This window comes from Acanthaster planci, linkage group LG06 (assembly GCF_054643075.1).
Source record: "Acanthaster planci isolate LZ-2023a linkage group LG06, COTS_SCS, whole genome shotgun sequence".
In the NCBI taxonomy this organism is placed as follows: Eukaryota; Metazoa; Echinodermata; class Asteroidea; order Valvatida; family Acanthasteridae; genus Acanthaster; species Acanthaster planci.
This window is the reverse complement of record NC_141782.1, coordinates 2,685,216-2,711,791: the sequence shown is the minus strand read 5'-3', so window position 1 is coordinate 2,711,791 and position 26,576 is coordinate 2,685,216. Positions and strand designations below refer to the sequence as shown.

At 41.3% G+C, this 26,576-nt stretch overlaps 1 protein-coding gene across 1 annotated transcript in view; it reads right to left on the bottom strand.

Annotated features, from left to right (window-relative positions):
• The window catches only part of tmem67 (transmembrane protein 67), a 31,911-nt gene extending 6,055 nt beyond the window's left edge, over positions 1-25,856 (bottom strand). Inside the window, exons 1-25 of the mRNA XM_022245257.2 lie at positions 25,657-25,856; positions 23,794-23,891; positions 21,887-21,965; positions 21,191-21,278; positions 20,585-20,648; positions 19,201-19,272; positions 16,894-16,962; positions 15,922-16,067; positions 15,381-15,483; positions 14,038-14,124; positions 13,306-13,371; positions 13,002-13,059; positions 12,178-12,270; positions 10,749-10,869; positions 9,044-9,164; positions 8,529-8,684; positions 7,997-8,095; positions 7,008-7,094; positions 6,057-6,236; positions 4,832-4,888; positions 3,882-4,022; positions 2,610-2,690; positions 2,312-2,428; positions 973-1,083; positions 48-81 (exon numbers count right to left, since the gene is read on the bottom strand). Of these exons, the coding sequence (XP_022100949.2) occupies positions 48-81; positions 973-1,083; positions 2,312-2,428; positions 2,610-2,690; positions 3,882-4,022; positions 4,832-4,888; positions 6,057-6,236; positions 7,008-7,094; positions 7,997-8,095; positions 8,529-8,684; positions 9,044-9,164; positions 10,749-10,869; positions 12,178-12,270; positions 13,002-13,059; positions 13,306-13,371; positions 14,038-14,124; positions 15,381-15,483; positions 15,922-16,067; positions 16,894-16,962; positions 19,201-19,272; positions 20,585-20,648; positions 21,191-21,278; positions 21,887-21,965; positions 23,794-23,891; positions 25,657-25,849 (2,521 nt within the window). The 5' untranslated portion in view covers positions 25,850-25,856. The remainder of the gene's footprint in view (positions 1-47; positions 82-972; positions 1,084-2,311; positions 2,429-2,609; positions 2,691-3,881; positions 4,023-4,831; positions 4,889-6,056; positions 6,237-7,007; positions 7,095-7,996; positions 8,096-8,528; positions 8,685-9,043; positions 9,165-10,748; positions 10,870-12,177; positions 12,271-13,001; positions 13,060-13,305; positions 13,372-14,037; positions 14,125-15,380; positions 15,484-15,921; positions 16,068-16,893; positions 16,963-19,200; positions 19,273-20,584; positions 20,649-21,190; positions 21,279-21,886; positions 21,966-23,793; positions 23,892-25,656) is intronic.
• Positions 25,857-26,576: the final 720 nt, after the last annotated feature.

The window sequence follows — 26,576 nt, the reverse complement described above, 5'->3', positions numbered from 1 at the left end:
CCTAAACCATTTTTCCCAGTATGACACATTTGAAAATGTTATATTACCTCTTGTGCCATCAATTCTTGCCGCGACACCATCCTGTAATTAGAACCAATTCGACAAGTCTACACGTCAGAAACGGCTTGTGTAGACAAGGGAGATGTGTGCGTGTCACAGCATTCACAGCCACTGGAATCTATGAGGTCTTGTAAGATGGCTCACAATAGATCGAGGGGAAAACTTCACTTTCATTGTACACAAAGGGGACTGATCACCACCGACGCCCTCTTGTGACTCTGACCTTCTCGTGACTATGCACTTTCCTTACAGTGTAAGTGGAAATGAAGGTTCTAGATTTTCCCTTTACGACATCTTCAGGGCACTGGGAGCGTTAAAGACCAGCCATACTGAACAGGTCTCTAAGACCTGTAGTAATGAAGTAGTCAATGGAATTATGAAGCACACCTACAGTGCAATTTTAAAGTCCCATCCACACGATGAACACACACTCACTTACCTTACATACCTACTGTGGACATTCCTTTCTTTTCGTGCAGTTAATAAAACTCAGTGAAAATACTTGTTTTTCTTGAACTGAGAACACAATTTTCAGCTGGCTTTTTGTACAAGGTTTCCTTGACTATTCCTCTTTCTTTTACGACAGGTGACCCCATCCCCAAATTGCCTCTAAACTTCTTTTTCAGAGAAGGGGAAACGTCCTGTGGACATGTGTAAGTCCACAGAACATCTTCCTTCCCTGCATTGTGTGGACATCTTTTGTTCACAAGTCAACACTAGGTACGTAAGGTTAGAGCTCTATGATACACTTCGAAACTCCAGTCAGAAACTGCATTTGCACTGTGTCCAACAGCGCTTGACTGCTGTACATTTTAAAATGTTCATGTATGTATATGACATGGCTCTCGCAGGTTTGTGCTACAGGGATGGCTAAGTGTACAGTTGAGTGTGCCGGGTAAGATCCATACTTACCAGGGGTTTCAGTATGGTGTTGTACTGTTCTCTGAACTTTAGGGGCAGTAAGATCTCAAAGGTCTGCTGCTCGCTGTTGGGCAGTAGGCCTCTCTGACCACAGAGATTATCCTGTCGGGGGCCAAAAAAATCCCAACGAATACATCACATTTTCTGCATACTATTGGGCACAACAGAGTGCCAGGTTACTGTTCAACCTGCGCACCTGTATGTCCATGTTTTGCTTTACCGGCGAAGTCTCTTCATGATCTTGTTACTTCTTTATTTGTGGAAGTTTGCCAGTTGGGATCATTACTTTACCCTGTTAAGCTGTAAAGCTAATTAATTTTGTCATACGAAATCTAGCCTGCTACTTGTAGTCATGTTGGTGCCACAAGTTCGTGGAAACCTTGAAATTTTTGTAGGTTTTTAGAATGGTTCTTTTGTAAGATATCAAAAGACTTCTTTCCACCTTGCTCTGCACTAAACAAGGCATACTTGTCTGCACACCCCATAGATAGGGTCAGCTGTGATTTTATGCTGTTGTAAATGTCTATTAAGAATTGAATTGAACACTATTCAGAATTGAACTCCATGTTATTTGAGCATGCCCTGCAAGGAAGCACACTTGAACGTGGCTGCATCCAGACTGCTATAGTCTATAGTCTTCTGAGTATGAGGGTGTGGAACCACCATTCAGGTAAATTAGCATAGTTCTATGCGTTTACTGAACTCAAAAGAGTAAAACTACAGGCGAGTGACAGTGACATATGCGTGCAGCAGTCTTAAAGTCCATTGGCTGGGGCTGAGTCAATTCAAATGATTCACTATTCATATCTTCGACCTTCAATTTGATTGAATATCTGACTATTTGGTCTTAACGAACGGCAGATTGTTGACAATGATGATTAAACCATATACAAAATCAGCTGCAATAATGCACACACTTGTACATTATAATCACTGTAATAGCTTCTCATGTCATGGAGTATCTCCAGCTACAATTTAGCAAGATTGAAAAGATGAACAAGATTTCTTGCCCTGTTGAAAATTTCTATTCCTTTTAAATTTTTTAATGAATAATTTACTTTTTGAATCATTGTAAGATTTCTGTCGCTTTTCATTTGAATCTGCTTGAAACAAGCCTCCATGGTGCAATTTTTCTTATTTAAAACAGAAGAAAATTCTCCCTTCCTTTTCATATATTTTGTATACGAATATTCAAATTTGGAAAATAATATTCAAATATTCGGTAATCGATCGAATATTCAGATATTTGGCACAGCCCAACCATCGGCAAAGTTTCTAGGCCACCAGTGCTACAAGTCTAGGATCTTGCAAGACAATAAATTGCTGTTACCTCTTCCCTCTTGAGCTGATCTCGCATGTCCTTCATGTCAGTGTCAGCAAAGCCGTGGACGGAGCGGCCATGGATGTAATAGCCGAATGTGTTGTCAATCAGGACAAACACACTGATCTGATGTAACAAGACCAGGGATTGGTCAGTGGAAATGCACAAAGGGTTATGATTGAATGTCTGGAACTGCATTCTCAGGGGCCCCGGGGCAAATCCTGACATCTTGGGATGAAATTCTGGCCCCATAACATCATCAAAGCAAAGATAGGTTATACTCTGAAAAGCCAATGGTCAAACTTACATTTGCCATGGAGCACAGGTCCACGAAATTCCTCATACTGTCGGCGATGAAACGCTCATAGATGAAGGCAAAGAAAATCCACTGGGAATGAGATATGGAAAACTTGCCTGATGCCTCCTGAAACAGGCTTGTAGTGCATTTATATGTAAGAGCAGCAATGACATTCACAATGTGCAGTAAAACTTGCAGAAGGGTTTGTTACTGTAAATCTCCTTGTCACTGCTTTGCCAAATGCACTGATACATTAACCCTAACACTCCTCAGTCCTCCAACAGGTGAAGGATTGAGGAGTGTTAGGGTTAATGGACTTTCCAAAGACATTCCTTCAAATGTGCCACCCTCAGCTTGAATGAGCTACATAGACTGTACCTTTCTGCATTTAGTTAATACTGCTAGTGAGTTCCCACTTCCCCTAGGTAAGACTTGAAGCTTTGCCTGGGGGTGAATGAACTGTATGAGGCTTGAGGTTGCATTGCGTACAGAACTCTCTCGTTTGGAAGAAGTGTAGCTATTAAAAGAACCAGTGAGTAGGAACTTGACATTTCGACCAGGATGCTCTGGTTGTCCTTAGGAGAGTGAGGATGATCGAAGCATCTTCTCAGAACCGTGTTTCTTCCACAAGAGAATTTTCCTTACATGGTGCATCCGCAAGCCTCATACAGTTTATCAACGGGTCTTTCAATGTGAAATAAAGCTCTCTTCATTTTTTTCTACCCAACATGGCAACATGGACACTTCCTTTAAGGGTCATTTCATAGGGAGGTGTTCTAGCCTGGATGTTTCCAAGACCTTTCAGCATGTCAGTCTATTACTCAACGGTCACGCACATTCCAAGAAACAAATTCAAGTAACGAGGCTGAAGAGCATTATTATTTCGAGAGAAAGAATACATATTGTTCCTATGCCAAAATTAAACTTCAAGTAAATGTGTTCTTCTTATTCTGGATTTCACAGAAACCTTTTAAGGAATCCTGCTTTCCTGTAAGTTAAGATCAACTTTAATGTAAAATACCAATTTAAAATGTTATTTAAAGATCAAAACAAACCAATTATTTTGTATGCTCACAGTAAAAGTACTGGAAGACTTTCCACGTTCAGGTTTGCCTTAACACTGATGATCTTTTCTATTAAGCAATTATTAAAATCCTCCTAAAAGGACTTGATAATAGGACGGTAAAGTTGTTTGCTGCCCTCTGGATTGGTAAAGAGGTTGAATTCTGGGAGTCTCTGCTTATTTAGAGCCATGAAGACAATGACTAAAGATGTCCGTACCTGTAGCAGCGACAGCAACAGGTACAATCCAGATGCTACAGCAAACCGCAGCACCCTGCTGGGGTCGCCCAGATAAGTACTGGGGTCCACGTAGACGTCGCTGCGGGGATCCATCGTGGTCAGGTTTTTCATACCAATCACCTGGTTTGAGGACAGAAAAAACGTTACAGGCACGCAACTTTGACTGTGACCCAAAAAATACGAGAAAATTCCAATCTTGACAAGACTTTGTGCAGTGTTTTTTCAATTTTAAATGGCATGAGCGTGAAGTGAAAAATGAGGAAATCAGCTGATCCGAGGAAGAGTTGCGTGCCTGATGAAACAGATAAATGTCAAGTGTTTCACTCTGGAGTCTCCTTCAAATCTGCTCGACTCAAATGTACCTCTATTCATCATGCAAACTAAATGTAATTTTGACAAAGACTCCTAAAATTTAGTCAGTGTAGATGCACAGGTTCTAGAGCTGAGTTTCTCTGTCCCTTCTCGAGAAACGTACAGTGCACTTAGTTTCTTTGCTTGCCTTGTTCTTGGTGCAAATTTGTATTTATGCACTTGAAACTATTGGGGAATAAAATGTCTAACTTGCGGGGAGGAGAGAATATTTTACAAGAGGTTGCTCCAGGTTTGAAAAACATGGGGAAAAGTTTCTATTTCATAGTATCATGACTTGAACAGGGTGAAGTTAAAAAAAGAAATTTCTGGCATCCTCCAGATCCCTGTTCAACTGTAATGGGGCTTGTTGCGAATGTCTCTGCACACAGTTCCCTGCTGCCTGACAATGTGCGAGTTGCAAGGTTCTTCTCCGTGTTTGGGCGGTCTTCCACGTATGCAAAAAAGTCAAGTGAATTTTATGTCTCTTGTATTGTACAAGTGGGGGAAATAAGACATAAACGAATCCCAAGGTAAAGCTTTGTGGGATGAGTTCAGAAAGTAATCAGTGACGTTATTACCTCCAAGAAAAACAGCATTGCCGACATCTGAAAGAAGACACTGCTTCGTCTCATCTCCTGGAACAGCACATCACAGAATGCAGCACATGTCTCAGTAAATAATTTATCCTGGCATTTTCATTTTCTTGTTTGCACTCCTGTTGTTGGTTTTCAACAGCATTCCAAACAAGTGCATTTTTATTTCATAATTTGAAATTATTCAATGAAAAATGAGTGTGCAATGTACGGCCTGAAGTTAATACTGATGTTTAAAAAAGGGAAATGACTATGTATAACAAAAGTTGCTCAGAATTTTAGTGTCATTTGCCTTGATATTTCTAAATTAACGTCATCTGCTCCTATGTCTAAAGTCAGCTTCTTCCACTTCAATGTCAGGTTGACAAGTTACCTTTCAATATTAACCCTAACCACACAGAACTGAACACCAGTAAAGTGTGTGAATTTGAGGCACTGGGTACTGCACCCCTAAACTGCTTGTGCTTTAACATGGGTTCAGGCATACCCAAAATAAACAGAGTCCAACAGTTTTTGTGCACAGTTTACCATATGGTGTTGGAATTTGTGTGAATGGGTATGGTTCCCAATAAATCACTTTGGGGAGTTAGGGTTAAAATTAAAAATCAACAGTGTTTTCCCCCATGAAATTTAATTCTTGTTTTTGAAAGCATACAGGCCAATGGAAAAGAGAGAAGTCTAGATTCCTGCAGAATCTGTGCGTGAAATCACAGCTGATGAAGTGAAATGTTATTTACCCAGAATAAAAATCATCCAATGTGAACAATACTTACATGACACAAAAAAAATTGAAGGGGGCCAGTCACTTCAACAGTGTTTCCCCAGAGTTATAAATGTCCATGAGTGCTTGAACACCCAACAACATTTTGCATTTTGTGAATAGGAAATGAAGCTGTAGTTTGGATGAAACAGAAGAGTGCTTTATATTCTTGCAAAGCTGTTATTCCGTTTTGCAGTCAAACATGGACAGAAGAAAATTGCATGTCAGATTCGACGAAAAAATGGATTTTAATTTTCTTTTTCAAAACAGAAATCACCCTCTGGTCTCAATCCAGATATTGCCTTCATACTAATACACATAAATAACAGGTTGTGGAGCACTCAAGGCATGGTAATAATGTAAGAACCACCAGGGAAGCATGCTGATGTGAGGGTAACTTACTGGCCCCATTCTACCGTATTTTGTGCCACGTGTACTGTTTCTGCTTACCTGCAGCTCATTCCATTCGTTTGCAACAAAATAGGTCCTCCAGATGCTGACGGGAGCCACGCTCCCCTTGTTGTTGCCAGGGTCACTGGACTGGACAACACGACCCCTTGACCGCTCCCAGTCAATCAGAAAGATGTCGCCCAGGCACTGGTAGACGATCAGATGCAGGACGTCCAGGGACTGCAGATGAGAGAATTTGACGAATTTGACGAGATTCTTTGTCAATTAGTTTCTTGACGGATTGGGCTGTTGAACAGCTTGCCCTTGCATCAAGCTTGGTGTGATCATTTGTAATGAAATCTTGATGGTTATTTTACTTGGAAGCGACCGAGCCATTCCAGTTTGAACGGGGGGCAATTTGGTGGACAGAACCAGGAACTTTCTGGATCGATGGCCGCTGGTTAGTTCAGTGTTTTGGCAGTTCCTTGTTTTCATGAGCAGCCTTTGGCTCTGTCTGTGGTTACTTCAGAGGAAAGTTTTATGACCATCAAAGCACAGTCCTGAGTTCCATCTTGATGCCACTAAAGGATACCACCATTCTCACCAAAGGGGACGAAATGCCTCTTTCATTCACTGTTTCTATTCGCATCAATTTTGGAAAGTCTATTAGCATTTATTGAATCCAACACTAGCCTTAACCTTTGATCTGACATAGCAATCAAAAATATGTTAGCATTTGCACTTTATGAAGTCAATGACTTGTTTGAGACTAGAGACTATGGGCTGCACTATATTAATTTCTCTTTGCAATGCAGCACAAATTTTGTAGGCAATAACGTTCATCCTTTGGTACATGTACAATGTAGACGACCGGAGCAACCGAGGCCAGATATGGGAGTCCAAATGGGGCTCACCAATTTTGCCCAGAATTGGCTCTACTAAACTATTGAAAAAGTGCCTACGGATCTGCATATACAAGAAAGTGCACACCTTGATAGAGAGAGGTCATACCTTGCAGAAAAAGGCAAAGGACAAATACCAAATAAAGGAAACCTCTTGAGCCTTGTGGGGAAGGACCAGGTACACAAGATCTTGACGCTGTTAGGAGGGAACAAAACATGTTTTCAGTAAAATATGCCCGGTAGCATTTTTGGTGGGAGTCACATAACAGAAGAAGAAAACTCTAGCTATTATACGCAGTTTTGCTAAGAACCTCTCAAAATCCTCTTAAGAATCTCCACTTAGTAGGAAACCAAAGATACACTCTTCATAAGTACAGGTATTAAACTCCTAGGAGCATAAGGTCCTGTGCAAAATAATGATGGCTACGCTGTGGTTCCATAAAGCCTAAGCCGTCCCTCCAACGCATCCTGGTGGATTTCAGACATGAGGAACGCTTCAGGGAAAAAAGGTTCATTGAAATGCAGGAAGGTAGAGGTTTGCAGAGGGCAACAAAATTGAAAGTTGGGGCTTTGCAGGAAGAGAAAAGCTTCCATTGCCTGAAACAAGTACACGTTGCCACCACCTTTGGTTCAGAGCCGCTCTACCTGGGCTAAAAAGCATGGTCATGTGGTCATAAAAGATACCAGCTGCAAGTGTCTGGACTTTAGCACACGTTTGCAAAATGGCCCAATGGTGTGACAGGGACAATAAAAAATTTATGAAGAACTGGCATGCCGAGTCCCCCGTGCCAAACGGGATCAAAATTCTTTCCAGGTGGGTTCAGAACTGAAATTGTACATTGCTTATGAGTGAAAGAAAGATTTAGTTATGTGAAGTCAAAAAATGCTCTTTTTTTTTAGAACCAACTTGAAAATTTGAAAATGTAACAAATGTGGATCTTAAAGCAATTATAATGAAGATGTGAAGGGGTTTGAGCCTCATTTTTATTGAAATTTTTTCTCCTGTTTCAACATTTGCAACCAAAGGTAACTCTCCTCTCCCATGAGAATATTCACATAGACTTTTTGCCATTTCAAAACCAAGCTGCAAAGACACACCTTGAAGAAGAACAACCAATATAATGTCGTTCCAAACAGGCAGACGAAGAAGACGTCACCCAACATGCCAAAGCTGAAGAACAGGAATTTAAACATCGTCTGGAACGTTGGGAAAAAAAAAATTACTGGTCACAGCTACCTTTGGTTATTTGAGTTCAAAGAAATGCTATATGGTCCAACCAAGCTCAACTAAATAGAAACTAACCCATACTGTGAAACTACAAGTGAGCAAGACATCCAGCACTATATATCATATTATTGCTACGTTTTGCAATGATTTCTCAATGATGAAACATAGAAACCACTTGAATTGTAGAATAAATAAAAGTCGATTACGTTATTGGTGAATTACGTCATTTATTACAGAACTCAACAGGTTGTCGAATTACTTAGATGTGTTTCTTGTTCTATGCGATACATGTACACATCTTGGTTTCCTGGATGAATGTCCATGGAGACCAGAAAATGAAAGAGTTCATTCCAATCAGGAACTGAACCTGAAAGCAACAGCACGGTAGTCACGAGGTCCTACCTTGATGTCGATGTAGATTAGGCCTGCTCTACGCCTCCAAGCGTTAGACCTGACGAGTGCCCACACCACCCCGATGCCACTCAAGATCCCCAGGGCAGTGGAGAGAGCATTCTCTCCGTAGTCGCGGCTCATTTCATACGTCACTCGGAATGACACCTGCAAGGAACAGGACAAAAGTATCACAAAAAAGAGGTTAAATTTGGCTTCAGAATCCATGAAAGTTTGAAGAATTTTTGAAGCTTAAAAAGGCAGGCCCCACTCACCATTCCTTCAAAAGGGGCTTGATGCATCTCAGTAATACGGATATATGTAACTGTCTAATAAACAAAAAATCCTGTAGAATTCGAAGAATAAATTAATAAAATATCAACAACCGCAACAAACTGCTTGATGTATTCTTGATTTACATCAGAAATGCCACTTCCACTTTAGATTCAGTCCTCCTCCGACCCAGTGCCAAGCTACATGCACAAAGTGCCACACTACTTAGGCTGAGATGTTGCTCGGCAACTTACCGTCACCTCTGTGTTGGCATCGTAATCATCCTCATAGACTAGCTCACTGTACTGGATCTTGAGGAGTGGTGGATAGATTTTACCCTCTCTTGTTTGCCCTGCTTCGTTCTGCAATGTGATCCTGAGGGGAAGAGGCAATTTAACACCACCGACAGAATTGAGTTTCTTGGCAGCGCAAGTCGCATCATGAATTTAAAGCTTACCGTATGTGCTGTACATGTACATATATATGTACATGTATGTACCATATTGTATATGTACATGTGTTGAGATCAGGCGCACGTGTTGGTTGGTTTCCGATCTAAACATACGTTGTTGATGCACTTTATATGGACACTAGGGCTGTTTTATAAATAAAGGCTAGGGCAAAATTTTTTGCTGGTTTTTTTGGCTGCTACGTAAATGAAGCCTGAAAGAAACCTCATTCCAGAATTAAAGGGTATCGCTGTGATTTAGAGTGTCGGAAATAGCACGATTCATGCAGCAGGGTGCCCCCCAACATGCAGAAACTACGGATGTTATGACGTCCGTGGCTGAGCCCCTTAGCAACCGCGAGAACCCGGATTTCGTGGATTGACCTCATCGGCGCAGCGCTCGTGAACATCCATGCATATGCACGTTGTGTGGTGCACGTGTGCTGGGCTGGGTCATGATTCTACGGCATGGATGATGTTGTTTTGTTTTAATGGCGCTTTCAGTAACTCAGGCTATTTCAGCGAACAGACTACGTAAACATGTACAGGGTATTATTCAGTGCATGTGATTACTAAACTTTCATTAATCCCTTCATGGCAGGATTATTTTGACCGCGACTGCTGGGCTGTGGTATGCTCTGAATGGAGAGCTCTGTCCAGCAGCAGGCCCACATTGAACCAGCAGCTGCATGGTGAATAGACTGTATGTGTGGTATGCACTAACCCTCACACAACGGTGCGGTGGTAGCAGTCCTCTGTAGCGAAGGGGTTGAAGTGCTGGTGCCTAGATTTTTCCCCATTAGGAGCCAACGGCTATCAAACAATTTTTTTTCTGTTTAAAGGGTTGGTAAAATCAAGCAAACTTTCACAGAGCTTTCATACTAGAGTTACGTTTACTCAGAGAAGGTTCTCTAGATATTTCTGCATGCAGTTGATCTTCATTTTCAAGGCTTTATATCACAGTAACTTTTTACATTTCATAAATATGCAGTATTAAGGATGTTAATTCTAAGAGGGCTGAGTTTTGGGTACTTTTTAAAGTCAGGGAGTGAAAGATGAGGCTGCTGCTTTGCTTCTCTACAGATGTTGACAATCCCATTACAAACTTTTTGAAACTTAGTATGTGTACAAATATGCATTATGAGCATATCTGTGAAATTCCAATTCAGTCAATTATGGTCATTTGTAGTTCACACTCTTAGATATGTATCGGCGAACACATTAATCCATTACAAAAATTACAATTTTTGTCCACAGGTATTTCAAAAATTGGCATTTCGCAACAGTGACGGGTCTGATTTCATGAAATGGTACCAAAATGATTGTAATAAATTCAACACCAATATATCACAGAAAAGGCACATGAATCAGATTTTGGTCTCTCTGCGCCCCTTTAAGGGTTAACCCTAACAGTCCCACTCCTCCAATTTCAATATGATTTTACATACACCCTAGGGGGTTAGGGTTAAAGCTCTTTCCATCAAGTTGGCAAGGACTTGCCAGGTACTTACAAGAGTTCCATGCTGCTGGCATAGCGAATGACTGTAGCCGCTATTTCTGATGCCGTCTTGCCACTTACATTGTCAACGAGGAAGAAGCGACGTGTCAACTGCCATGCACTTCTACTTTCCTCTGTGAAAATCAACAATGAAAATCCCCATTGCCGTTATTCTCTCTGATTGGAGAACGTAACCCTTTGTTCTTTTTGCTCTGTGGAGCTCATATTATAGACTTGAAATCAAGTCGTTAGTCGGTCATGTTTGTTGTCCACAGCAATATCAGCCAGCATGCTGTGTGGTTTTACAATTAGTGTTGAGCCTGTTCACTGTTGCCGTAATACAGGGTACTGCACTGATTTGGCCCGGAAACGACAACTGGTCATGGGCTGTTCAGTACCGGGTTTCGGTGCCCCCTAACGATTTGATCAACCTGACTTTGGATGGATATTCATGCATGCAACAACTGCACTGCATATTCATACATTTCCACGGAGAGCACCAATTGTAGCTGACGGTACATAACAGAATCATCCATTTAATATATATGGACGTGTAGATTTGACTAGTGCCAGTTTCTTTCATATCTTGCATCCTTTTCACATGATGCTTAAAGACCAAGTACACATAACTATTCAAGAACAAATCTATTAGCTATTTTTCTGGGTAAAAAGAAAACAATGCTTTTATGGTAAATCGTCGTTTTAAAATGTAAATGCCCTCCTCAATGAACAAGACTATGGTTGTTGTTACTAAAGTTCAACTTACCAATCAAACTGCCCCTAAAATAAATATTCATATAATCAGGATTCTTAGCAAATCAGAGCGCTCTGTCCAATTTTGGTAGCCCCATAAGTTGTGCACAAAAGGCTTGCAGATTGTTCAAGTCGGTAACTGGGCACCGCCAAACACGCATATTGGGGAACGAGGTTGCAATGACTGTCCCCGCGTTATTACACTGCACACCGAACCGCACCGCGTACGCATCACAAGGAAGGTGGACCACATCTGGTCAATCACCGACTTGATTTCAAGTCTACTCATATCAGAGCCACACATCAGTAGCTATGACTTGGGCAATGTACTACCAACTCAAGATAAATAACAGCTGTTTTTAGATCATTATTTTTTGTCATTCTTAGACAAAAGAGGGAAAAATGCAAACTCCCAAACTTTAAATCTCCTGCAGAAACTGTGCACAGAATTTATCAAAATCTGAGGAAAAATACCCTGTTTCACATAAAAGACCATGCAAACGTGTATACATGTACCTTGTGCACCACCATAGATCTAACTCCATGTTATTGGAGTAATTAAAGTTACACGCACAATAGGTACTTTATAAGTGAAAGTGTCTTTTTTTCAATTACGAAGTTGGGTAGTGAAATTTGTTTTCCTGTTTTTGCAACTTCGTGACAGTTACAATGATCAGTATTGTACTCACGCCGATTTTCAAATGTGCCATCATTCTGGTAGTTATCTAACAAGACAGGGACGGCGTAAAGTCTGGTGTTAGTGCCCTCTGTGTACTGAAGATCTGAGCCGGTTCAGGAGAAATTCCAGGTAATGTGGACTGCACATGAAGAAAGCCAACTTGGCAAGATCTTTAGACGCATAAAGTGTTTTTTTCTTATTATTTTAATTTCCTGGAGCTCATATCAAGCAAAAACCCACTGACTTTGATTACAATTGGGAATGGAAACGTACCACGCTTGGCTGATGTGTTGAATTTCCAAGCCTACTTACATCAAGTATCTTTCAACTTGCTGTTACTTCTGTAGGATTTTTTTGAAGGAGGAGTCACGAGAATTCTAGGGCCATTTAATGCAACAAAGGAAGACATGTTACTTAAGGAAATGTTGGTGTTTACTTAGCTGGGTCTAACCCTTAATTTTCTAATCTGACTATTCCGAATACCAAAAAGTTGCATTTGTTGGAACAACAGGAAAAGTGAAAAAAAAATCAGTTTGCGTCTCCTTGCACTGGGCAAAGTCCCCGTTGGATATTTTTCTATAAAAATTATTGAAGGATTCCTCTTTGGGTTCTATGTAATAATGGTTTTGACTCGCAGGCCTTTCAAACATTCATTTCACAAGATTTCCGCCAAAGTAGGAATATATAGTGGAGTGAAAAATATCTTGTTTCTTTCAGCTGCTTGGTTCAGCAATGAATCCACAGCCACTCACATGAGGCCAAAGAGCTCTAGGTCTACGGCAACAAAACATAGTGTATGCCTGTTATAATCAGTAGTTCTTAACCAAAGGATACACATATCAAAGAAGGTGGTTTCATAGTTGTTCCATAAATCCTGGGCTGTGAGCTGACACTGTAGAACAACGGAAACATAAGGACTTCTAAATTTATGAAATGCTGCGATTCACAGACCAAATGCACAATGCAAGTTTCAACCTAAAAGCATAAAAAATATCTGCCGGCTCATTCCAAATGTAAAAACTTTTCTCAAACATGCAATACACTAATAGATGAAATAATAATAATATATAACGATGTGAAAAAAATACAAATCCTTCAAAAACCTGTCATTGAAAACTCCCCCGAAACCAATACCTACACTGCTCGAGTATGAAGTGGCAAAGGTGTAGGCTGCATTCATTTTCTTTTCGGTGTCGTTACAAAGCTGAAAAGGAGTAAATAAGTTATCAGGAAGAAGATTTTAGTAACTCCATCAACATCTCTCATCAACCCACTTCAGACCCGGGGAGGGGGGGAGGGGTTGAGTGGTTTACACGTCTGCTTCAGTAGGCAGCGAGTACTGAAACTCAACCAAACCCAGAGCACCTTCTCACATTTAACAGGACTCACATACGCGTACTCAGTCCACAGTTGTGAGGTGACACGTGCAATGAAATACAGGTGTTGTGGGGGCCAAAACCATCAGGAGGACAACACTTATGTTCCAACAACTTGGTTTTGGCTTTAACAGGAAATAAAACTTCCTCTCAATGCAGAAAAAGCATCAGATCAGTAACCAGTCTGACGCAAACTCAGGAAAATGAACAACTAAAATACATCACAACCAACCACTTTAATGTCCATAAAATCTTTTTGAAAATTGCCCAAATCCTATATAACTGATAGGAAGTTGATGGTCTTGGACCTTAAGATTTGCCAATCTAAGGTGTAGATGTAGAGCATGTGCGACAAAAAACATGCAAGTATCCGTCGGTAAAGTATACTTTTAACTCACTTTCTACATCAAACAACTGCATCAAACTATCTCACTGGTTGGATATTCACTCAATAAAAAGCTTTTTAACAAATGTTATAAAAAAAACAGTTTCACCTGTATAACACCACCACGGACTGATCGCAGGTCTTGGTAATGGCCTGTGGCTGCGTACTGGGCCACAAATAACTTCAGCGTGCTGTCCTGAAACCAAAAAAGAGAACAGACCCTACAAAAAATCAACGAAGCATGGAGTAATTCTGACAACAACCATACAGCACTTTGTATAAGTCTGGAGATCTTTATTTATTTCAAGCGTCTGCAAATGGTATCAGATTGCTTTGATTTATGGGTAAAACAATACTGTCAAATGATGGAAGGCCGCTCCTTCGGGTGCAAACACGATAATTTATGGCAACATCACAAAGATTTCAAAAATGATCTGTTGTTCTCACTAATTAGTGCTTAGACATATTTTGCTCAAAGTCCCAGTCTTTGTGGTTTGAAATGACTTATCGGCAGGGCTTTTTGTTGAACACAGTCCCCATGTCAGGGCATGCGCCTTTACCTGTTACATGCAAAAATACTCTGGGATCCTGTTACTGTAAGCCAACACAAAGGAAAAGGGGTTTTTCCTTAACACAGCGGAGGTCCAATGCCTCCATTGTTCTGTGTTTTGTTTTTTCGTTGCTCATTCTGTTCTTTCCATCTTGGCTTCTTTTGTTTAGATGTACATAAGAGCAGAAAACACTTCACTGTCTCATCACAGCATACCCAAATCCACAGAAGTAGGTTTGTTTTTGTTCTTAAGCAGCATCTTCAGAGATTCATTGTAAACCATAAATGTACATGTAAGCTCCTCTCTGTCTTCTGGTCAATCTTTTGAAAAAAAAATTGCCGTTGATTTTTACTCCCTATTGTCTGTACCGTCCAATTCCTACTCAATGACTCTATCCGCCCTTAGCTGAAGAGCACCCCAATCGGCGAAAGAAAGACAGGTGGTTACAAGCAGGTTCTTGCATGTGTTCTGTGTGTACGCAAAGACCATACATGCTGGAATAAATTAGTTACGCATACTCACCGTGCTCTGCATCAAACGCGCATTATACTTGCGCGCTTATGAGGTGAGTACTAAAAAAAAAGCAAGCCCTCTTTTGTTCCGCTCCGAGTGGACAAGCCTCGAGCTGGATCAAGAGGGGTACAATTTTTCTAGCAACAGACGCTCCTTTGGTGGGAGCTGCTCTTCGCTTGGTCACGGACAATGAAATGCTAGCATTACGGTCGCATTGCTACCGACAAAATGACTATTCCCCACCAAGTGGCTCTTTTCATCCGATGAAGGGGTGCTTCGGCTCAAGGTGGATAGCTGGAGAAGGTTTAGGGATATTATCTGAAGCTTCCATAAAAGCGAATGTGCTTTGAGAAAAGCAGGTGAAGATTAACGGGATCTGTCACATTACCTCGGACGTGGGCTCGGCAGAAAACTTGGTGGGAATGTTGATTTCAGTCAGGATTTCATCGGCTGGGTCAATGCCGTACCTCAACCATGGCATATAGATAGCCCTAAATAAAAAAGATGTATAGTAATTTTGGGAGTTTGTGCATAGCGTGGCAAAAATGAGACCACATATAGAAAGGGGAATTTTTTCAATGGTGGTGTCAAATATCTTGTATTTTGGGGGGTAGCACGGGTGGCTATCGCGTGCAAAGCGTTCATGTTGTCATCTTGCTTTTGTTTTTTTTTTCCATAATTTTTGATTGAAAAAAGGGACTTCGTAGAAGAAATCTTTACAAATTGAATTTTCATCAGGAAAATTTAAAAATTGTATTATTGATGAAGTTCTACAAGTTTCATTTCTAGTACACAAACACTGTATGTTTGTAGCCGAGTCCTTTCTACATGTACTTCAGCCTTGTGGTTAAAAGTAAAGAACAACCAGTCCCGGGCTGAATGTAAGAAAAAATTATAGTATCTACCTGTATGTAAGTACAATTTCTTACCAGTCCAGGTTGTCTCCAATCAGTGGGATAGATGACCTCCTTATGTCGTCAAAGTAACCACAGGCATCATTCTGGCTGTTCGGGTTGTAATACAACAGCACGCACAGGTTGCCCAACATCTGACAGGCCGTTAGATTCTGGTAAAGCTGTGGAGCAAATAGATTGGACTCAACCACTGAGACCTCCTTGTGACATGACCATCTTGCACATGGTGGTATGGTCCAGCGGGTACACTCTAGTCCGTGGACCAGGGAGGGAGGGGTTTTGGTGATGATTGCTATGGGGGAAGTGGGTGTAATGAAACCCTTCCTAAACTATGGGCCACTCATAAAACTTTGAAATTACAGATTCATGACTGTGTCCATAAGCAAGACACATTACTGCAAGGAAATGGACTTAACACTTTGACTGCTGCACATAATTTCAATGGGGCATTCCCAGTTGCAAAGCGTTGTATGTATGCGCGCATATTTAATAGGTACCTTTCACGTGTCTATCTGATTATGAGCGTTTTACAAATGTACATGTATGTTCTCCACACTACCAGCAGACTATTTTTTGTGCTCTTCAGTGATGCCAGTGTATTCAATTTACATTACAAGAGCCGTTCATTTCCTGAGAGTATACTCGTAGTGGAAGAATCTGTTACACCTGTGACTACAACTGTACTCATAGTCGGCAGTCAACACGTTAAAAGACACGTACCTAGTCCAACTAGAGCCTCAATGTTTCAATCAGATACACGGTCAAGAAAAACCCAGTGTGCATACTGTTATTCTTGTTACCTCTCACGAGGGATCAGATAATTTGCATGATACACAAAATAAAAAGACCCACTTGAATACTAGGCCAGTTAGACAACAATCAACACTAACTCTTAAAGTTGACAGCAACCACACCAGCTTCAGGAGCTTGGTGTATTGCCTGTCCTCAGGCTCAGATATACTTGTCTTGGCAGCAGAGAAGACCTACCCTGCACATGGCCTCAGCAGCCTGGAGATACTCCTGGAAGTACCAGGACACCACTGGACTATCTGTGGACTGTCACAAGACGATATCCTTCATTCATTACAACAGAATATCAGATGAATATCACACCTTGGTGGCTTGGATAATAGTAAGTATACTGGTAATTATTTATGGCATCATGCTGAATTACAACATCCTTTGATGGATGTCAAAAGGGTATTACGGGCATACATGTACTTGAATCACCATCGAAGGAGAGATGAAGCATTTTATGGCATTTCTGTTTTTGTCATATATCTTGTTTTGACGACTTGTGCAGCCAACAGGTTTGAGCAAATAAGTAAATCTGACTGAAGGCTAACATAAAGGGTCTATGTGTACGTGTAGTGTTGCCACTTTTGCAACACTCAACACAATAACAGCATTGACGTCATAATACGACATCGCATGTGGGTGATTATATTAATTAGAAGTCCAACTTGGGGACATTTTGGTGTTCAGTTACGGGTGAAATCATTCAGTTTTTTTGGATGGAACTAATATTAGTACTGTTCACATTCTGTAAATAAACAGGATTACATTGTATATGACCTGTACAATATACAGTTCAATCTGCAAAATGTTTGATAATCTTGTGACAATTTTACATGAAGAAAATTTGAATGGTTTCACGTGTAACAGGACACCAAAATGTCCTCAAGTTGGACCCCTAATTTATAGAATCACCCATATGCATCACAATATGTATCCTGAACTAACACTGTGGCATAAATGGTAGCTCTTACATGCAACTCTTTGAGCTCTTTACGTGCTGGCTACATGTTCGTGGTTGGATTTTATTTTTCAAAATGTTTCCAAGTGCTAAACTGCTGCAGCTGCCGTCATTCTTGGATCTTTGTTTTTTTGAAAGTACATTTCTGACTGATGAAGGTTAAAATTTGGAAAGAGGCTCTGCTGCCGAGTCATCTTCTTGCAAATGAAATTATCTTTCATCTGAGTTTACTCATAAGGGCCGTCCATAAAGTACATACTCACGAAAGGGAAAGGGGAGGTTGGTGCCACTGCGTACACCATGCGTGCAGAGGGGAGGGAGGTTGGTGCCACTGCGTACACCATGCGTACAGAGGGGAGGGAGGTTGGTGCCACTGCATACACCATGCGAACAGAGGGGGAGGGAGGTTGGTGCCGCTGCATACACCATGCGTGCAGAGGGGGAGGGAGGTTGGTGCCACTGCGTACACCATGCGTGCAGAGGGGAGGGAGGTTGGTGCCGCTGCGTACACCATGCGTGCAGAGGGGAGGGAGGTTGGTGCCGCTGCGTACACCATGCGTGCAGAGGGGAGGGAGGTTGGTGCCGCTGCGTACACCATGCGAACAGAGGGGGAGGGAGGTTGGTGCCGCTGCGTACACCATGCGAACAGAGGGGGAGGGAGGTTGGTGCCGCTGCATACACCATGCGTGCAGAGGGGGAGGGAGGTTGGTGCCGCTGCATACACCATGCGTACAGAGGGGAGGGGGGTTCAAGCCAGTGCGCACCGTGCGCAAACTGAAAGTTTGCCCTTAATGAATCATCATCGTATCACTACACTTTCTCATACAAATAACTACCAGAATCAGCTTTTGTGAGTCAAAATTCAAACACGGTATTCTCCAGCGTCCACCCCACCTTTTATCCTCCCATGCCAACGTCCATTATTAGTAAACTGCAACATTACTGATGACAGAAAGACCGGCAGCATCTTTCGGAATTGTGGAATGAGTATGCGTACAGGGGGAGGGGGGTCTGAAAAGTCGGCATTTCGTGCATATGTACTTTATGGACAACCCCTAATCAAATTTATGATGCAGATTTTAATAGTCAAAAATCCTCTTAAATTCATGAGACCAAAGCTGTGAACCACATTTATGAGAGATCAAATATGTCCAGCACACTGACTGCGAACTTAAAAACAAAATTACATTATTTGTCAACTTTCAAACAGAACTATCTTGCTGAATAATTCTTGTGATACTCATATAATTCATTATTAAGAGGCTTTCCATGCTACCAATCTGATTTTGCTTAACTGGCATATTGTGTATTGTCGTCTATTGTCCGTTTTGTGTTTGGTGTACTGCAAGGAATTTTAAATCTGTATAAACAGCCCAGGATTACAAGTGTCTGCTTCCAAGTAATCACTTTCTTTTACTTGTACAAATTCAAATCTATGGGTGCTTGGAGGCAGTGTAAAAATTCCAGTGACTTTGTGACAGTCGGCATTTGAAAACCTCGTTACCGCAATGACAGCCGAGCACAGAACCCCAACTCACTTCATAGGAGACTTGGAACGTGTCTTGAGCTGGTGACTTGATCTCTCCATCTCGAAAGCACATCCTACCCCTCTACAGAAGGTTTAGAAGAGAAGACAGACGTTATACTATCAATTCAATACACCGGTCTATTGCGCCATGCCTAAATGTGCCCACAACAGTAAAACTGTTGAACAAAGTACATGTACAAATAGTGAAAGATTGTATAAGGTGACTGTGCACACCAGGCATAGGCCTTAGCACTTGACTGGTGTACAACTTCTTGTACAAACTGCTGAAGGCTAGTGAAATGCATTCTATAACTTGCAAAGCGGGCTGGTAAAGAAATAACCACCTGTATCAAACTGCCCTTGTCTGATTTGCAAAGAGGAATAAAACAAACGTTACAAAAGTTGTGAATTTGGATTGGACCTGTTGTTTATCTGTATCAATAACTGTACGGTACTGAATCCTCCACACCAAGGCCAAAGTTAATTTTCAAACAATGTCCAGTTGGCTGTCGAAAATTCCTATGGGCTTGTGAGGAGATAAGTTTAAAAAAAAAAGGTCGGCACCTCGCACATGCACTTACATGTAATTAGCTAATTTAGTATTTCAAAAAAGCATGGTCATTCGGGAACAAGGCACGTGCGTGAGTCAGTGAAGGGGCAAGCTGATTGGACAGACCTCAGACGCACGGCCGAATGACCTCGGACGCGCTTCATTTTGGGCATGGGCGTTTGTCATACTGAACTGGCTCTCTGAGAACTAATGCACACAATGTAGCACTCATGAGGTCACCGTGTCATTTTGTATAATGTCCCTTCACAGAATCTTTACCTTAGAACAACCTGTACCAATGTTATGCCTGTATGTGGCACCTTAAATCCTTCCCTCCCCCAAAGAAAGGGCTCATCCAGTGCGCATTCATTTTCACCATGAGTGGGCAACAATCGATTCTCATAACCTTTGTCTACAAACTGGTACGTGTGATCCTGCTGGGAAACATGAAGCACACTGATTTTTTTTAGACTCGGAATATCACAAACAGATCATTTTGTGCATGCATTTATTCTAACGAATGAGTTACTAATTTATCTCCCGGATAACTTGCAGTGCTGCGTACTAATTGAATTGAATGGCAGTGCTGGTACTAAGCAGGAGAATGTAAGCAGGAGAATGTCAGGTAATAAGCAATATTTAGCACCTGGATATTAAACTAAATTTCCTTAAGTGATTTGCGTATAAACATAAAAAGAATCAAGTTTCCACGAAGACAAATGATTATGTCATGTACGCGCACAAACCTACTCGACAGCATAGAGCATTCTTCTCACAGCATCAATAAACCAAAATGGTAAAGGGAATGCTTTCTGAAACGTATAATCAGTGTGAAAATCCATACCAAGGGAGTGTTGCATGTACACTCATTGTTGACTGCAAGGAAACTCTCGTGACATCTTTCGCACCTGTCAAAATAGAATGAACTCAAAATTTGACAAGCTAGCATTGTCTAATAACAGACTTGAGAACAAAATGGACACAACTGTACATCAAAAACATCTGAATTTGAAAATTAAATATAAACTGTACTTGTCTTAAAACTACTTTTTCCAGGTTAATTCAACAATCTCTGCACATGTATTTGCCTCAGGTGCCGTATTTCAACTCAATGCACACATCTGAACAAATCTGAATCAAACACTGTGTTATGTATGAATTCATGAATATGTATGCATGTGTAAACAGGCCAATTTACTGATGATGGTGCACTTTGTTTGCATGGGTTTGCATCTCATATGGAACCATTCATTGGGGGGCCCACGCTCCAACGAGCATCATAAAAAAGCATATGTAAAATGTGGCGTCACCAGTCCAGAGGTCTACTACAATTCTTGAGAGATACTCTTGGGCAGATGCGGTAGACAAGTTGTGGAGCAAAGTTACATGTACATTGGGGAACAGGAAGACGGAAAAACTGGGTTGGGAGAAGCATGAGGACCATACATACTGAATTCCTTCGCTGTTTGGCGTGGTGGATGCATCACAGGTCTGGCAAGTTTTGGTTGGTTGTAAAACACCTGTTATTGAGTACTCCTCTATGACAGCAAAAAAAGAAAATTTTACACACTTCAGTGTCGCTGTGTGTCAAAAACTTATGCATGTTACTGCATGTGCATGTACGATCTTGGCAGATTAAAAAGAATGTGTTGTCGTGATAAGAGGATGAATGGCATACTTTGAGATGCTTGGTGGCAGCAGACAAACTAGTCCTTTCCCACAAATGTACACGTGCTCAGAACTACCGCACACACCCAGAACTGCACACACATGCCAAGAACTGTCAAAGAGGTCCGGTTTGTCTGTGGCCACCAAGTGTCTCAGAGTCTCCCGCTGCGAAGAGTGACTAAGACTTGGGGTTAACTACATGTAATAGTCAAGTTCTGTATCCAACCAGTGCGGCCTATCTTACCTGTGTTTACACGTCCAATATCTAGCTTTCTAAGCAGTTAATGGAGGTGCCTATTGAAATATTATACATAGGTGGAGCCAGGAAAGCAGAGGTGAAATGTCTAGTTTGTCCAGCAGCTGGATTTAAACCCCCCAGCCCCCTGTGGTAAGCCACGAGCCCTACTCACTAGGTGAAGATTTGCCAAGGATTCAAAAGTGCACAAATAGGCACCACCTGTTCAGGAGGGGAACCTACCACCGATGTCGCCAGTGCTGCAACTGGAGCAGTCGGCTGTCTCGCAGGCAATGCAATCCCAACCATTCACAGTGCTTACCTGCACAACCAAAAATATCAATTATGTCGTAAGTGATGAAAACAGACTACTTTTATATATGTATATACATGTATATATCTGATCAAGTTGCACTCTATGTTAACATGCATGCATAAAGATTTGAATGGTATTTCATACATTTTAAATACTTTGTGTGGTGGTTCAAAAGTGCATCCCGGTTTACATCCGACTACATGTAGCCTAGGAAACCCAACAGGTATTCGCTCTTTGCACATTGCCACCATAGGCATGCAGAGCCTACATCTGACAGCTTGCAGAATCGCATCAACACACCTTTTCAAGTACTGTCCAATCGCATTGTATAAGAGCTATGCGGCATGCGCAGAATTACTTAACAACATATACGCGGTTTGTGTAAAGATCGAGGCTCTGCATGCTTATGGCGGCAGCGTGCAAAGAGCGAATAACCAAGAAACAACCATTCAGAGTTCAAAAATAAAATTTGCAATCAGTCATCATCTTTGTGTAGCCAAGAAACAACCATTCAGAGTTCAAAAATATACTTTGTAATCAGTCATCATCTTTGTGTAGCCAAGAAAAAACCATTCAGAGTTCAAAAAGAAAGTTTGTAATCAGTCGTCATTTTTTGTACGGTGTTTTACAACTTTTCTCCTACCTCTTTTTTCTTTCATATTCGTCAATTCTTTTCTTGTTACAACTTGTTTTCGATACACATTCACAAGCATTGTGAAACAACCGTCTCCATTTTTGGCGGTTATCTACATGTACAGTGTTCCTACACTTACAATGTATCAGCAACACCATCACATTTGAGAGTGTTCTTGTAGGTGTCTTAATATCTCCGCTTGGGACAGCCAACAGGTTGAGGCCCATTTGCAAATTCACTGTATTGGAGTGCCTTCACTGGTCTGTGATCACCCATTCTTGTGCCATGGCTGAAACCAGCATTGACAACTTACACCTAGGCTCTAACGTGATGTCTTAGACACCTGCTCTTTTGAGGAATTCCTCATTACTGGCACATTAAATGGTCTCATTCTCATTATAATAGTTTTTATTCACATTTATTTCTTTTTAAGATCTTTATCTCAATGAATTACGGTACCTGTCTATCTGTATGTGGGGACAGTTTTTATGTTGTGTGTTTGTATTGTCTGGTTTTATGATTGTTTTTTTTTAATATGTAAAAGTGGCAAGTCCCTGCTGCTGCTGGTTGTCAAAGAAATAATAAATACAAATTCAGACTGGTGTAATAGTTCTTCCTTACTACTTGATTACTGGCCTGGTCCACATATTATGGATGGGGTTTTCAGTCCCTACTTGATTCCATGATTTCTACCAAAAATATTCCTCTGGGCTTTCCTCCCACCTCTAAAACTGTCACTTCCTCTCACTGTTTCCTCTCTACAGGTTTCTTCAGGACTGCAAAGCTATGGTGCCTTGGGCACCTTTGAGAAATCTTTGGTGTCATTACCAGAAATAATTAACAATCAAGTTGATATTCACAAGTGCTGGGATGTGGCAATGTTGAATGAAGTGAAATTGTCTGACTTGGTGATGACACAAATTTCAAGTTTAGAAATCAAGTTTCAAAGCGTACCCGCTACAAGGCAGACACACACATATTGCGCATACCAGACTATCCATCTGCCAATGATCCACTTTATTTGAAAGAATCTGGGATTCCAGACCCCTACAAGTTCAGAATAACTTTTGTCTCCTGAAGAGTTGCAGCTAATACTGTTCCACACAATAGATTCTAAGCAAATGTACCTAGAACATTTGTTACCACTGACAAATCTGACATCAAATCCCTTTTTCTTTTCCAATAAATGAAATAACATACTTTTCCTGCACCGCATGCTTCACACTCAACAGAGGTTGCAGGTCCTCCAAAATTCTTGGTTGTCTTGTATGCAGGTCCTCTGCACTGGCAGGCCAATCCTGGGGATGTTCAAAGCAAACAGTTGGCTCTAATTGTGTCAGGGTGTTTTATTGAGGGAACAAATGCGAAAACAGCATTTTTTCTTGCCCCACTGTTTTTGGCCATTACGGGTTGTAATGCTACCAAGAGGGGGGCCCTCTGTCTAGATTCCAGCCTCTGAGGTAAAGTATTATTTCTAATACGGCTTCATTCAGCCAGTCTGGTCATTAATTCATCATTTCGGGCAATTTTCAGATTTGTTTACTCTAATGTTTCATTCATTAGAGTAAACAGGTGTCAAACACAGTTTGGATCTGTTTGGTCTGGAAACCAATCAGCGATAAGGCTAATGAAATTAGATTTCTTCTTTCTCGTCAGTGCCTGCATGTGTTCATTATTTTAACGCAAATGTAACGCAAAATCCAACTCCCGACAATAAAAGTTACATTCCGGCAATTCAAGTCATCGGAATACCAAAAATCTGGAGCCTGAATCCCTGTGGGCACCTTGTCAGCTTAGCAGGGTACCTGATACTCAATATAAGTCAAAACATACCCAAAAGGGCAAACAAAAAAACAAAAAAAACCAGGCCATGTCTGAACCGTGCGTGTACGTCTGGCAGCAATCACTGGTCTTGCACCAAGACTTTACCCTAGCAGACTCAACAACCACACGGGCTGCAATCCAACAGTCAAACAGCATCAGACTAGTACACAATCCCGAGTTACAGAGCCACATACATGTAGTCTCATTCTAAATCTTTTCTCTGTCTCTGGCTTCGGCTTCACGTGCTACCGGTATATTGACATGATTGAACCCAAATGAAGCCAACCGAAGAGAAGACTTTGTGAAGTCAAGAGGTGAAGTCAAACCTCGATCTCTGACCGCTACATCAACTGACATAAACAAAATTTATACATAATGCACGACACGTGATGAACATTAACCGATGAAAGTGCACAAATCGTGTTGGTCTACAGGTGTCATCTTATTAATTCAATAAATTTTTTGATCCTTTTCTGCCAAATGCCTCCCTAAATGCCAAATACATGTACATGTACAAGTACTATATCAAGCAGCTTTTTATGCATGTGAAAAAGATATTATTTTTCCACGATAGCAAAATAATGAATGAAAAAAACGCATCTAAATTTGAAAACCCCTGACGAGAAAAATAAGTCAAATTTCACTGGCCTAGAGACATACATGTACATGGTCCCCAGAACGCAGCGTTGTTAAAAATATGTTGAACAATTGCCAATCAAAATGCATGCAATGCTTGGTACTGAGAGTGAAATCAAGACTCATAAAATGCCTGTCGGATATTTTTTCAGTACATTCAGAGTGTTCATATACATGTACATTCAGGCTTTATCAAGTTGCAATAAACATGTTTATTGCTGTCTGGTTCCCAGACCAAACAGATCCCTACATGGGACGAGATGATGAGGGGGGTCAAGTGACGTAATGTTCAATGATCTTATTTTAAAGATGGCGACTGAGAGAGCGAGCCTGTGAGACTGAATGGATAAAGACAAAAAGACTGGAAAATATCTGAATAACGTAGTGAAATCATTCAATAATTGGTTTTTAGAAAGCGGAAAGGTCAAGGATCATGTCCGTGTGCAAAAGAAATTGCGCCCACGATGATAAGTGGGTGCGCCGAAAATGTTCAGAACGCCGACACGAAATTGCGTATACGGATATGTGTGGCTAAGGATGGATCGGGAGTGAGAGTCCGTGCAACAGTAGTGAGGCCAGGGTCTAGCATGCACACAGTCTCACCATCTGCACTTTGCACTTGTGTCAAATCGCAGTCCCTACACAGTAGACCTGCTGCATCATAATACTGATTCGACCCACAATCAGTCTTGTAGTTTTTGTACGGAATTGAATACGTCACCCCAGCAACTTGCGCAAAACAAAGCGCAAATACTAAGCTGACACAGGGGAAAATTGAACTCCCGCGAGTCGCCATTTTGGAATGTTAATGTTCGTTTGTTGGAAAGCCTTCCAATGATATCCCCAATAATTGTTCGTAGCTGCAGTTCAGAGAGGGCGGTGTTTTACGATACCTGCGTACCAACCTCGTTCTCATGCCGCGCCGTGTTGGTTATAAACATGATCTCTATGATGGATCAATGGTTATGCTTGCACTACACCAAGTACAAGCCCATAGGGGTGCAGACCACTAATTCAAGAGAGAATTTTTGACCAGCTCATTAGCATTAAAAGTGCCCGCACGGTATCTTTTGAAAAAGGAGATTGTTTGGCCCCCAAAATGGTGAGATTGTGTAAATCGTTGCCAGGATCAACTCCCTGGGTCTTTGGGCTTTCATATGAGAGCAGAAGGGCTGAAAACTACGGTTGAAAAATGGTCCTAAGTGCCCGCGAAAGTTGAGGGTTGCCACTTGAAAAATGGCTGCAATCAGATTTCGGAAAAATCATTTTTGGGGGGTGATTTTGTTTTGTGGGAATAATTAAAAATGTAACTGGTTAACCCACAAAAAATTGAAAAGAAATTGAAAGATAAATGACCAGACAAGAATTTCATTTGTGTTTCAGAAATCTCAGGGATGTTGGCGTGCATGCTATTGGGCCCTGAACGGCTGTTTTCAATGGGGCTTGAATTAGTGGACTGGACCCATAGAAAACAGTGTAAAATCGGACCGAAATAGCCGTTGACACTCATGAAGAGGTTGGCC